General features: G+C 39.6%; 1 protein-coding gene across 1 annotated transcript in view; it reads left to right on the top strand.

The window, feature by feature from the left end:
- ATF7IP2 (activating transcription factor 7 interacting protein 2) overlaps window positions 1-13532 on the top strand; it is a 108106-nt gene that overhangs the window by 22522 nt on the left and 72052 nt on the right. The window contains exons 2-3 of the mRNA XM_043979560.1: window positions 9572-10440; window positions 11303-11424. Coding sequence (XP_043835495.1) covers window positions 9582-10440; window positions 11303-11424 — 981 coding nt within the window. The 5' untranslated portion in view covers window positions 9572-9581. The remainder of the gene's footprint in view (window positions 1-9571; window positions 10441-11302; window positions 11425-13532) is intronic.

The raw sequence follows: 13532 nt of genomic DNA, 5'->3' as shown, positions 1-13532 counted from the left end.
AATATATGTTCAGGAGCTTCTAAAGCAGCGAGCTTGGCTGCAGAATCAGTTCGTGCATTCCCCTTTGAAACAGGATCATTATTCCCTGTGTGGGCAGGGCAATGTACAACGACTAGGGAAGAGGGCAGTTTCAGGGCATCTAGGAGGTCCTTGATAAGGTCCCATTGGCAATAACCTTGCCCTAGGATGTTAAAAAGCCTCGTTATAACCAAATCATGCCAATCAAGTGGCATATACCAAAACCATATTTCAAGTCAGTAAAAATGATGGCACTCTTCCCTTTGGCTATATTACAGGCTTGTGTAAGAGCCACAAGTTCAGCAGCCTGGGCACTAAAATGGGAAGGCAGAGAAGCTGCCCAGAGGGTGTTGTAATCAGAAACTACAGCAGCTCCAGGGAAACAGGTCCCCTCTCTCATAAATGAAGAACCATCTGTATAGAGGACAAGATCAGGGTTTTCTAAAGAAGTTTGGAAAAGATCATAACGGGGTTTTTCAGCCATATCAACTAAAGAAGCACAGTCATGCAATGGCTCCCCCGAGAGTGGTGAGTTAGGGAGTAGTGTTGTTGGGTTAAGGACTGTGCAGTGTTTTAGAGTGATATTCTTGTTGCCTAACAGGGTTATTTCATACTTAGCCAGCCTTTGATCTGAAAAGGCTTGTGTCCTGTGACGTAGTAAGAGACCCTCTATTTCATGAGGGCATTGCACAGTTAGAGGGTTACCTAGGACCAAATCAGAGGCTTTTTCTATCAAAAGGGCTGTGGCCGCCACTGCCCTAAGGCAAGGTGGTGCTCCAGCTGCTACAGGGTCCAGCTGGGTTGAATAGTAGGCTATGGGGTGTTGGTTAGGCCCCAGCAATTGAGTCAAAACTCTAGAAGCCACTCCCCTTTGTTTATACACAAAGAGAGTGAAGGGCTTACTGTAATTTGGGAGTCCTGGGGCAGGTGCTGATAACAAGGCCCGTTTTAATTCTGTTATGGCTGAGAGATGCTGTGGATCCAACTGTAAAGTGTCTGGGACAGAATTTTTTGTTAGAGCTGTGAGAGGTTTAGTAATTTCACCAAAAGAGGGTATCCATTGTCTACAGTACCCAGCTGCTCCCAGAATGGCTCTTAACTGCTTCTTTGTAATGGGGGCATAGAGTTGTTGAATGGCCTGGGCTCGCTTAGAAGAGACAGAGCGAGTTCCAGCAGCCAGAATAAATCCTAAGTATTCTACCTGGGGCAAACACCATTGTACTTTTGACCTGGACACCTTGTGGCCTCTCTTGTGCAGCTCTAGTAGTAAGTGACGGCTATCTTCCTGACAAATTTCAGCATTAGGGGAGGCCAAAAGTAAGTCAACATATTACTAGTGTGGAGCCTTTAAAGGTAATGGAGGCTAGATCCTGCTGTAAAATTTGGGAAAATAATGTGGGACTATCTACAAATCCCTGTGGGAGTCTAGTCCAGGTCCACTCTGTATTTTTCCAGGTAAAAACAAATAAATATTGGAAGTCCTCATGTACTGGTATGGAGAAAAAGACAGAACAAAGGTCTACCACTGTGAGGCATGTAGCCTCACAAGGAATGGATGACACTATTGTAGAGGGGCTAGGGACTATAGGGTGCCTAGGGATAACATGATTGTTAATCGCTCTAAGATCTTGCACAAAACGATAAACAGGTTTACCATCTGGCCCAGGCTTGGGTTTTTTAACTGGCAAAATGGGAGTATTGTATGGAGAGTGATGACTTGGAATAATAATACCCTGGCTTTTCAAAGCCTCAATTATAGGGGTGATCCCTTCTATTGCTTCCCTAGACAATGGATACTGTGGAATGGAGGGGGGTGGTCCCCCTTAACTTTAAAGGTAACAGGCCTGGCAGACTTAAGGAGCCCCACCTCAGTAGGGGATGAGGCCCATAAAGACTCAGGAATGTCTGAGGGAATTTTGGAGCTTCTGTAAGTAAAATTGGTAATAAATGAACAGTATCCCCTGGCAATTGTAGGGAGACAGCCCCATCTGGAGCACAAGATATGGTTTCTCTAAGCTTGCAAAGGAGATCACAACCTAATAAATTTACAGGGGCATCAGGTATGAGTAAGAATGAATGTTCCACTGTTAAGGGCCCCATAGATACCATGCGAGGGTTCAATTTTGCCACTCTCTGGGCTTTTCCTGAGACTCCTACTACATTCAAAAATCCTACAGCTTTACATCCAGGGTCTGGTTTGCTTACTAATACTGATCTAGAAGCTCCTGTGTCTAGCAGACAATCATAATAAGTGTCTCCTGCTTTGAGGGTCACATGAGGTTCATTACTCTGGGGAGGTGAATGGACTGCTACAAGGGCATTCAAAAAATCTGGATCTGGGAATATGTAGCTTTCAGTATCTATTTTCCATCCCTCCCCTTCATCTCGTCAATCCTGTGCCACCCTTTGAGGGAGTCTATGGTTACCCTGATTCTGGTTCTGTCCTTCTGTACTTCCCTGATAGGGTCTACGGTTATTCTGATACTGTCCCTCTGTATCTCTCTGAAAAGATTTATATCCATTTTGATTCTGCCTGTAATAAGGCCTATAATTACCCTGGTTGTTTCCTTTCTGATAAAAGTTTCCAAAATTATTTCGATTTCCCCCAAAGAATTCCTCAAGGCTCTCGGTCATTGCCCTCTTAAGTTCTTGTTTTCTAGTCCTACATTCCCTCAAGAAGTGTCCTTGTTTTTTGCAGTACTTGCAAAGTTTAGGGGGGTGACAGTGATTTTCAATTGTCCAGTTTCGCTGCCTTGTTGTTTCCTGTACTGGAGCTAAAATGTCCTGTCTGTTCCTTTCTTTTCTCTCATTTCCTTTGTAAATATATGTTGCTATTTCTTTAAGTCTGTCAGGACTGAAACTATTCCAGCCAGGACATTGTTTTTTTGTTTTTTTGTTTTTTTATTTTAGTGAGGCAATTGGGGTCAAGTGACTTGCCCAGGGTCACACAGCTAGTAAGTGTTATGTGTCTGAGGCCGGATTTGAACTCAGGTATTCCTGACTCCAGGGCCAGTGCTCTATCCACTGCGCCACCTAGCTGCCCCCTCAGGACATTGCTTTTTAAAATATTTCTGGATTTCTGGTAAGGACTGGTTTTCAAAATGAGAGCAGATAATATGGGTATCTCTACCTTCTAATGGGTCTAGTCCAGCATATTGCCTGGCATGCTTACACAGCCTGTCATAGAATCTATTAGGTCTCTCATCAGGTCCCTGAACTGTATCTATAAATTTTTGCCAGTTATCAGTCTTTCTAATACAGGATTCCATTGCCTTCAGCAATGTTTCCCTTGCATCTTTCAACATATCAAAATGCCTAGGGTTATTGGGGTCCCAGTCAAGGTCTTGAATAGGCCACCCAATATCAACCTTTCCCGTGGCTTCCAGGCTTTTTGCTGTAGCTACTATATCTGCTCTTTCCCCTGGGGACAATATTGTTTCCATAAGGTCAGTAACATCATTCCAAGTGGGCTGATATGCTCTAAAAATTGCCCTAAACTGCCTGATAACTGCTGTGGGATCCTCTTCAAATTTAGGAGTACTTTGTCCCCATAAAACCAAATCCTTGTGTGTAAAAGTTGTGTATTGTCTGAGCTTACGTATAGTACCTTTTTGACCCTGGGTGAGGATCTCTTGAAGGGGAAAAATTTTTACTTTCTCCGTCTCCTTTACAGGGGAATCATTTATTCCTTAATTTATTTGTTTGTTTGGCATGGAGGAAGTAGAGGGAGAGGGAATAAGAGTTGGGTCATTTGGAATTTCAGTCTGAACGGCCTTGAATTCAATCTCGGGTTTGGATTGAGTTGTATTATTGGGCGTTTCGGTTTGGGAGGCCATGTCTTCAAGCTTAGGCTTGGAATGATTCAAATCATGACCAGGAAGTGCAGGTGCCAAGATACTCTGTTTAGGGCCATCTGGACTTTCCTTACGTGAGTCAAAGACATAATTTGCAAGTTCTTTAATCCTATCTTTTGTGAGAGTCCTCCAGTCTGGGCATTGTAAAAAACTATCTACAGATTTCTGGCAGTGAATTATAAACAAATGTGTTGAGAACAATATGGGAATCTCTTAAATCTACTGGATCCAATCTGGTGTACTGTCTTGCGGCCTCGCAAAGTCTATCATAAAATCTATTTGGTCTTTCGTTTGCCTCCTGAAGTAGACTTAGAAATTTCTGCCAGTTTATTGTTTCAGTTTGAGAGTCCTTGTCTTCAAGTTGGGGTCTGGCTTGAGTCAGATCATTTATTGTTTCAGTTTGGGAGGCCGACTCAGATGTAAGCTGGGGCCTGGATTTTCTTCGTTTTATATTTTTAGTATGATAATTTTAGCTTGCTCTGGCCCAGATTTTCCAATAAAGTGAATGTTCAGGTGGACATCTACTTAGGGTTCTTTGCAAATGCCTCAGTGTTTGGGGATCAAATGACCCATATTTGGGCCATTCTCCCTGTAATTCCTCATGCCACATAAAACACAGTCTGATAAGCCCTCCTCTGGTCATGGTTGTATCTAGTCTAAGTTTTCCCTCATTCCAATCCATAAGTAGCTTTCCTAATGGGGAATCCTGGGGAATCATCTTTATCTTAATATTATCCAGTGCATGCCAAATTCTCCATACCACACCACAAAGCCCCACAAAACCAAAAAGAGGAATAAAAATAAAAAAATATTCATCAAATTCAAACTGGCCAACCTTCTCTGATTAGTGAAGGTAAAGCTAGAAAAGGGGTACTTAGGATGTTTAAAAGATCCACTTGAAATTTAAAACAGCTGATACTTGGCAGTACTTTCCAATTTAATGGGACAGGGAGGGGAAATCTTACCCAATCGGAAGATCAGAAGACAGAGCAGAAGACGAACGTTCGGTTTTCCTCTTCGTGGTCAGCCAAACTGTGTAATTTAAAATTTTAAATGTGGGTTCTAATCTGTTCCCCCCAGTTTTGGGGGAAACTGACTAAAATCACTGATAAAACAAGTTTAGGTTTTTAAGGGTTTATTGGAAAATAGAAAGAGAAAGATTGAGAAAAGAATTCCAATAGCCTGGCAATCCTATCTTTCCTCAATTTTCCTGTGAAGTCCTCTGGAGTCTCTCTCTCTCTCTCTCTTTCTCTCTCTCCCACCACGGTGAAGTCAGGAACCAAAAAGTAACAGAGCTCTCTGCGCAGGCCCTCCTTCCTCCTTCCTGTCCCCTCCCAGAAAATGGGAGGCTCCTCAAGTTGATTGGCTGGTAGCCTTGATAGACAATACCCATGAGCAAACGTCACTTTCTGACACCAAGGAAAAGCCTCATGGCCTTGCCCTCTGAGGCATTCTCCTCATGGTGGAGCTTTCCTATAGTAAGTCTCCAGTAGGTGGCATCATTCCAATCATTACAGTATTTTAAAGATGAGGAAACTGAGTTTAGGAGGTATAATAACTTTCTCAGATTTAAATAGCTAGTAAATGTCTTAGGCAGGATTCAAACTCACGTCTTTTTATTTATTCATTCCTTCATTTATTTATTTATTTAAAATTTTGTGTTCCAAATTTGATCCCTCTCTCTTTCCCTCCCTCCCTACCCTCCCCCCTCCCCAAGATTGTAAGCAATCAGTATAGTTATACATGTGCAATTATGTAAAACATTACCATATCAGTCATTTTTCTTTAAAAGACTCAAGTAAAAAAAAGAAAGTGCAAAATAACATGTTTCTGTGTTCAATCAATATTATTTCTTTCTCTGGAGGTGGATAGTATGCTTCATCATTAGTCCTTTGGGATTGTCTTGGATCATTGCATTGCTGAGAGTAGTTAATTCATTCACAATTGCTCATAGAGTGATAATGCTATCAAAACTCAGGTCTTTAAAAAAAATTTTTTTTTCTTTTTGCAGTTAACAAAACTCTATTTTTCTCTCCCATATACACCTTTCTCCCTCCACATTGGAAAAGGGGGGAAAAATCTTCCATTTGGCAGCCTTCCAGATATTTGAAGATATCTATTATGTCTCCCCTAAGCTTTTTATTTTCCAGCATAAACATCCTTAGGTGTTAAAGAATCCGTATACTTCAACTGATTCTCATATTTCATGATATCAAGGCCTTTCACTGTTAAAAGTCATCCTGAATTTGGGTGACCAGAACACGATACAAAATTCCAGGTGTGATCTGACCTCAGAAGAATAGAACTAGAACTATTAGCTCCCTCACTGTGAGCACTATGCTTTGGTGGATATAATCTTAAAATGGTGTGTGTATTTTATCATGTTACTTGTTAACTTTTCTAGCTTCCATATCACACTGTTTATCCGTATTGAGCTCATAGTGAATAAATGAAAGAATGAATCCATTAAGTGCTGACACTGTGTTAAATGTTGGAGATAGAAATAATAAAGTCCCTTGCCTCAAGGAGTTTAGATTATAGTGGGAGATGTTGGGGACAACACATAGGGAGTAGAGGCCAAGGGAAGAGTGTTTTTGGTTTGGAAATTACTGGAAGGTTGAGTAGAGCCACAGAGGAGTCCAGTTGATATGCCCTTTCCACAAGTACTGGTAGTATTTATTTGATTTGTCTTCCCAGAGCAAGAGGTGCAAAGTGGAGTAGGAATTGGCAGGGGGGAGGTCTGTAAAATAGAAGGATATAGCTAGGGTAGATGTTTGGATGGATAGAGAAGCATGACTCTGGGATTTGAGGCTAGGTAGATATTATAGACCATATACGTGTATATTGGCTGATTGACCAGTTAGTATAGCACAGTCCCAGCATGTTGGTTCCAAAGTTGAGTTGATTAAGTAATTTGGAGCATTGTTTTAGGAGACCCAGTGGTCTGGACAAAGCATCAGCAGGGGAGAGACAGCCTGAGTATTAGGTATAGGATCAAATGAAAGTGGGGTATTTTGTCCTTTTAAAAGATGAGATAGAGTTTAGATTGTAAACAGGGAAGAAGCCAGTTGAAAGGGTCAGATTGAGAATGAAAAGAATGATTGGTGGAACAAGCTCCCAGAGGAGATGGGGAGGTGATAGTATCAAGCACAGAAGCAGCAGGGTTGTTAAAATTTAAGGCCACTTCTTCCTCAGAGACTCGAATAAAGGAAAAGATAGGTGATTATGTAAAGCACTTTTGAGATATGGAATAGGAGATGGTAAAGGCAGTTGTGTGTGTGTGTGTGTGTGTGTGTGTGCGCGTGCGCACGCGTGTACACACAGAGGACATTATTGATGGCTATGGGAGATATGCATCAACCTCTTAGGAGAGAAGGGTAAAGATTCCAGGAGGAATAAAAGTATTATTCATTGCGACAGGCTACTTAAAAGTAGATAACATGAATTCATAGCAGACTTCTAGTAATTTCACAGCTCCTTTCGTATGATCAGAGAAGCAAAAACGATCAGGATAATCCAAGATTAAAGATTGGGGAGATCATAAATAGTAAGACAGGAGTATACCCACCACTATTTGTTAGCTGTATGACTATAGGCTAGTCACATATCCTGTCTCATTCTCAGTTTCCCCATCGGCAAAGTGGGGATAATGCCTAAAGAATCTGCTTTGTGGAAATTTATTTTGATTTGGGGACCCTACCTTTAGGCTAAGATTAGAAAGCCTAAGGCCCTCAGGGTCTCTTCCCCTCCTCCTCAGCTTCAGCTGAGCCAAAAAGCCCCGTGGGCTGTACAAGACTCCAGGTCAGACAGCTGGGAGAAAAAAGCCCCAGCTCCCTCCGACCTGAGCGGAGGGATCCGAGAGATACCAGACTTGTCCAGGCTGGGCTCTGGTGAGGCACGTGATGCTGGAGCATCTCCCGAGCCCCAGCCGCAGCCCTGACTGGCTGATTAGCTTGGTCTGTGGGGGCGCAGGAAGCCCCGAGATTTGAGTGGAGAGAAGAAAAGGTATATATAGACCTGGGAGTTAGACAGCAGCGGGGCGCGGACAAGGACGGAGAAGTTCGGTTTGGACAAGGAGACAGGGGGCTGAGAAGAGGTCAATAGGGTGGCTGATGAGATTAGAAAGGAGAGACGGGGGACAAGCCAAACAGCAATGCAGGACTAGGAGCAAAGGCGGCAGAAGACAGACTGAACAGGAGGCAGCGGAGAGCACAGAAGTGGTCAGCACAGGGTATAGGTTGGAGAAAGTGAAGCTTAAGAGGAGTTAGTGAAAGTAGCTGAGCAAGTGAAAATACCCTGAGGCGAGAGGTGGCTAAGGCCCTTATTGTATTCAAGAAGTTCGAAGTGCAGCAGGTGGGAAAGAGACACAGTGGAAAGAGATGTGCCACAGCTTCATACTATGAAGTTTAAATGGGATAACGTGTGGTGTTTTGTTAACCTTAAAATGCTCAGCAGAGGTCAGCTATTGTTAATGTTATTACTGTTATTTCACCAGTAACGAAAAATGAATGAGGTATAGTGAAAAGAGTACTGGAATTGGAATCAGTAAAACCTGGATTACCTCAAGAGAGTTCCCACAACTAGAATTCCCATACCAACAGAATCACAAGCACCTTAACATATTGATGTGAGGAAATGTGTGGTTATTATTTAACAGAAGGGAAAGTCTTTTGATAGGTGAGATAAGGTGAAATATTTCTAGATTATGTTCCTTAGATTAGCAGTAAACATTTCCAAAATGTAAGTCATAAAAATGTGGATGTGCATAAGTCAGGTAAAACTGATTTTTTAGAACTCTGGATTAGTTGCATTAATAATTATTTACTCAGGTGGGCAGCTAGGTGGCGCAGCAGATAGAGCACCGGCCCTGGAATCAGGAGGACCTGAGTTCAAATCCGGCTTCAGACATTTGACACTTACTAGCTGTGTGACCCTGGGCAAGTCACTTAACCCCAATTGCCTCACCAAAACAACAAAACAAAAAAAAAACTATTTACTCAGGAAAAAGTGCTATATAAGACTGTTTGGGCTTGTTTTGCAAAATATATGAACTAAAATGGGTGGTTTATATAAGGTCTTTTACCCCATCAAAATGATCCATTAGGCAAAAAATTTGAAAATAATCATAGGGTATTTAGGTCTTTAGGTCAGTTTTCAGTCTCTAAATAATAAGCCAAATTATCAATTAAGTGATTAACTTATGAGTGTTATAAATATACTGAAAATTGAGTGGACCTTTTTTGCTGCTTTATTTCTTCTGTAGATCACTGGCTTGCTTGCCCCTATTTAGGAAGCAATTAGTATTGTGCAGAGATTGAGTTACCTGCTAAGAGATTTCCTGAACTACGGCATAATTAGATAGATTCAACATACAGAGTTTTCCCAAAATTCCTTGACACTTTGATTGCCATACTTGTGGCTTTATTCCTTCCTTGAGTGTGGGGACTGTGTTTTCCATTTCTTCTCCATTCTTATCATATATGTCTAGCACAGTTACCTTTTCTTTGCTGTCTCTGAAATGGATGGAGATGGCACAGTGACCAGTCATATGAAAGTCAAATGCTGCTCATCTGTGTGGAGAAAAATACAAAGGTGGAAAGAACATTGGGTGACTGGAAGCTGAAAGAATTGGTGGGTACCGTGGGGAAGCTAGACATCTTTAGAAATCAAATATTTACAAATAATGTTTTTAATTTTAGGAGATGAAAAATGGCAAGTCCAGATCCATCTGTACAGAAGATACTAAAAGCTAAAAAGACCATGCCTACAAGTTGCCGGAAACAAATACATGTATTGAATAAATCAGGAAATATTGAAGCACTGGAAGCAGTAGATGAGAATAATGTACATAGTGGAAATCAGCAGTTAAGTACTGATATCATGCATAGGAAAGGTGAAAATTCTGACATGACATGTTTCTTACTGGACTCAAGGAGAAAAACCATACTTCCTCAGAAAAATGAATCATTTCCTCAAAATTTAGCAGTATCACCAAAAACAGTAAAGAGTAACTCAAAGTTGAACTTTGTCAATGAACAAGTTATTGATCCAACCAGCAGCCAAGGTAAAACAGAATATCCTTGCAAGAAGCTTTTTATACAAGACTCAAGTGACTCACGGCAAACTTCATGTGTTTCTGAACACAAAACAAATGAAAAAAGATTTTCATTTGAGCAAACTAAGGTTGATTTGAATCTAAAATCAAGCAGCAGTCCATCTGGCTCATTGAATGGTTTAATTGACAAGTCAGATTACATATTAGGTAGTAATGTAGAAAAACCTTTTAATGGTATTGGGAATAGTAAAAAAAATAATGAGGTAGGTCCCAGGTTAGAAGTGACTTCACAGTCAGAATCATGTGTCTCACAACAAAGTGAAGCCATTTCAGTTTTAAGTTCAAACCCTCATCTTATGACTAACAAGACATCTGATTTGAAAAGATCAGTTCAGGCCAAGAAGGATACAAGTGATTTTTTGAAGATACAAGAATATACTCAAACTGATCATAAAAGTACTTTAGACTGTGGAAATAAAGTCTCAACATGGCATTCATCATTTGACACTAATAGTAAGTGTTTCTGTCCACAATATATAAAAGTCCCTTGCATTTAGACTTGTAATTTAAGTTAACTCTGACATAGACAAATATAAAAAAGATAAGTCAATAGAATAAAAATGTTTTATTCTGTATAGTCTACAGTGTAGTGAATATAAGGCAATCCTAGAGTCGAAAAGACCTCTGTTCAAGTTCTGCCTTTGACATATATTGCTTCTGTGACCACGTGCAAGGCAGTTGACCTTTTATTGCCCTAAGCACTCCTCCAAGACTATAAAAGGAGATAAGATAGTACATTGGAAAGCATACTGGATTGGAGTCAGAGTGCCTGGGTTCAAATCATGGCTCTACCAATTCCCATGTGACATTTAACCTCTCTGGGTTATATTTCGACGTATTGAGCAAGAAGATAGCTGTAAGGGTAGTGCTAGAAAAAGTCTAGGAACAGGAAGATGTAACAAATCAAGTGAGACAGCAAAATACAGGAGAGGAGAATCTTTGGAGTAAGAAGCAGTATTTTACATTTTCTATTTTTTCATTCTTTTGATTTTGTTTTATTGTTTCATAATGTCTTATAGAATCATTGGCTTCACTTGCCTAACTCTAATTTAGGTGATTGATTTAATTTTCTTTTTGTTGTTATCCTATTAGCAACATTCAGAATCGTGGAGGAAGTTTATTGTCAGTATTACCTGAACTTTAAGATTAATTTGTGAATCAGCATTTTCCCTAAATAATTCTTTTGGACTTTAAATTTTTAAAAAAATATTTCTGTATTAAGTTTTTTCTGTTGGTTTCTTTCTTTTCTGTTGGTCCATTCATAAAGAGAAAAATTAATCTTTGTTTCTTGTATCTCTTTTTCCATCTCTCAAAGGCAGCACCTCAAAGAAAAGGGTACTTTCAGGAAACAAAGAGAATATAAAGCGCCTGAAAACTTCAAATGAAATTAGTGAGAACATTTGTATTGTGGAAAAAGAAAGTTCATTGTTTGAACAGGTAAGACTGTTATTTGCAATATTTACCTTTTACTTTTGAGTCATAGGAAATACCCAACATTCCCAAAAAATTAAATCTTAAGATTACAGTTTCATTTCATTTTATGCAAGCTTGACTTAGGAAAATATAAAATTTAAGTTACTGGACACATTTAAACAGGGAAGGGGAAAGATGCATTCATTTTACAAAAGGATCTGGCATTGTTTTTCTTTTAAATAGCAAACTCCCCTACTGCATTTAAACTGATTCTATAAACAGTAATACCTTATTTACTTGATGTTGACGAATAAGGTGTTCCACGCAAATTAACTCTAAATATATAACCATCTGACCTCTCTGGAAAGGAAGGAGCAACTTCATCATCTGGGGGTCATGGTAATTATTCAACTTCATTTCATTGATGTTTTTGTTTACATTATTATAGTAATTGTGTATGTTCTTTAGGTTTTGCTTCTTTGACTATATATCAGTTCATTAATCTAACATTGTTTCTCTAAAATCCATGTACTCACTGTTCCTTAAGGCATAATAATATTTCAGGGTTTTGTTTTGTGTTTGTTTTACTTAGCAAAATTCATTCTTTCTCCAGTTAGTTGGCCTACAGTTTGTTTCCAATTTTGTTTGAGGAAAAGGATTGGGTTGCTACTACCAAAAAAGTGCTACTAAGAATATTCTTTTGTTTTTTATTTTGTTAGAATATATACCCAGTAGTAAAACTCAGGATGAAATACCAAATTCTTTACTAAAATGGTTGGACCAATTGACAGCTCCATTAACAGTATATTATTGGAGGGCAGAGCAAAGATGGTAGAATAAGGCAAGAATTTACCTGAACTCTCAAATTGACCTCCAAATAGCTATAAAATAATACCTCAAAACAAATTCTGACACAGCAGAAATAAGAAAAGGACAGGGTGAAACAATTTTTCAGCTCAGTGACAATTAAAAGGTTGACAGGAATGGTCTGCAATCCAGTGTAGGTGGTCTGCCTGCAAACCAGCACCAGGCTATACACCATCAAGCCAGTGGTGAGACCCTGTACCTCAAATGCAGAACATGAGCAGGAGGCCCTAGGATCCTTGGCTTGCTGCATCACGGCCTCATGCCCCTGTCACAGCAGGCCAATGTGAGGCCCCATGTACCTGGTGCAAGAAGTTTAGGAAAGTTCCCCCACTACCACAGGAGAAAAGCCCAACTTTAACATAAAATTAAGTCAAAATAGGCTGGAAAGATGAGCAAAAACAAAGAAAGAACCTGACCATAGAAAACTACTATGATGATAGAGAAGATCAAAACAAACTCAGAAGAGGACAACAATGTCAACTGCATGCGAAGTTTCAAATAAAAATGTGAATTGATCTCAGGCCAAAAAAAAATTGGAAGGGTTCAAAAAGGATTTTTTAAATCAAATGAGGGAGGTAGAAGAAAAAATGGGAAAATAAATGAAATGTAAAAGGAGATTCACTGAAGAAAACAACTCTTTAAACAGTAGACTTGGCCAAATGGAAAAGGAGGTACAAAAGATCACTGAAGAAAATAATTCCTTAAAAATTAGAGTTGGGCAAGTGGAAACTAATGACTCCATAAGACATTGAGAAACAATAAAAACAAAATCAAAAGAATGAAAAAATAGAAGAAAATGTGAAATATCTCATCGGAGCAACTAACCTGGAAAATGGATCAAGGAGATATAATTTAAGAATTATTGTACTACATGAAAGTCATGAATAAAAAAAGAGCCTGGACATTTTGTTTCAAGAAATTATCAAGGAAAACTGCCCTGATACCCTAGAACCAGAAGATAAATTAGAAACTGAAAGAATTCATCAATCACTTCCTAAAAGAGATCCCTAAATGAAAAACCTGAGCAATATTATAGCCAAATTCCAGAGCTTCCAGATCAAGGAGAAAATTTTGCAAGTATTCATAATGAAACAATTCAGATATCATAGAGCCACAGTCAGGATTACACAGGATTTAGCAGTTTCTACATTAAAAGATTGGAGGGCTGGGAATATGATATGCCAAAAGACAGAGGAGCTAGGATTACAAGAATCACCTACCCAGCAAAACTGAGTATAATCTTTCAGTGGGGGAAAATGAATATT

This window comes from Dromiciops gliroides, chromosome 1 (assembly GCF_019393635.1).
Source record: "Dromiciops gliroides isolate mDroGli1 chromosome 1, mDroGli1.pri, whole genome shotgun sequence".
NCBI classification, from domain to species: Eukaryota; Metazoa; Chordata; class Mammalia; order Microbiotheria; family Microbiotheriidae; genus Dromiciops; species Dromiciops gliroides.
The sequence above is the reverse complement of the archived record's forward strand: the minus strand, read 5'-3'. Positions and strand labels throughout refer to the sequence as shown.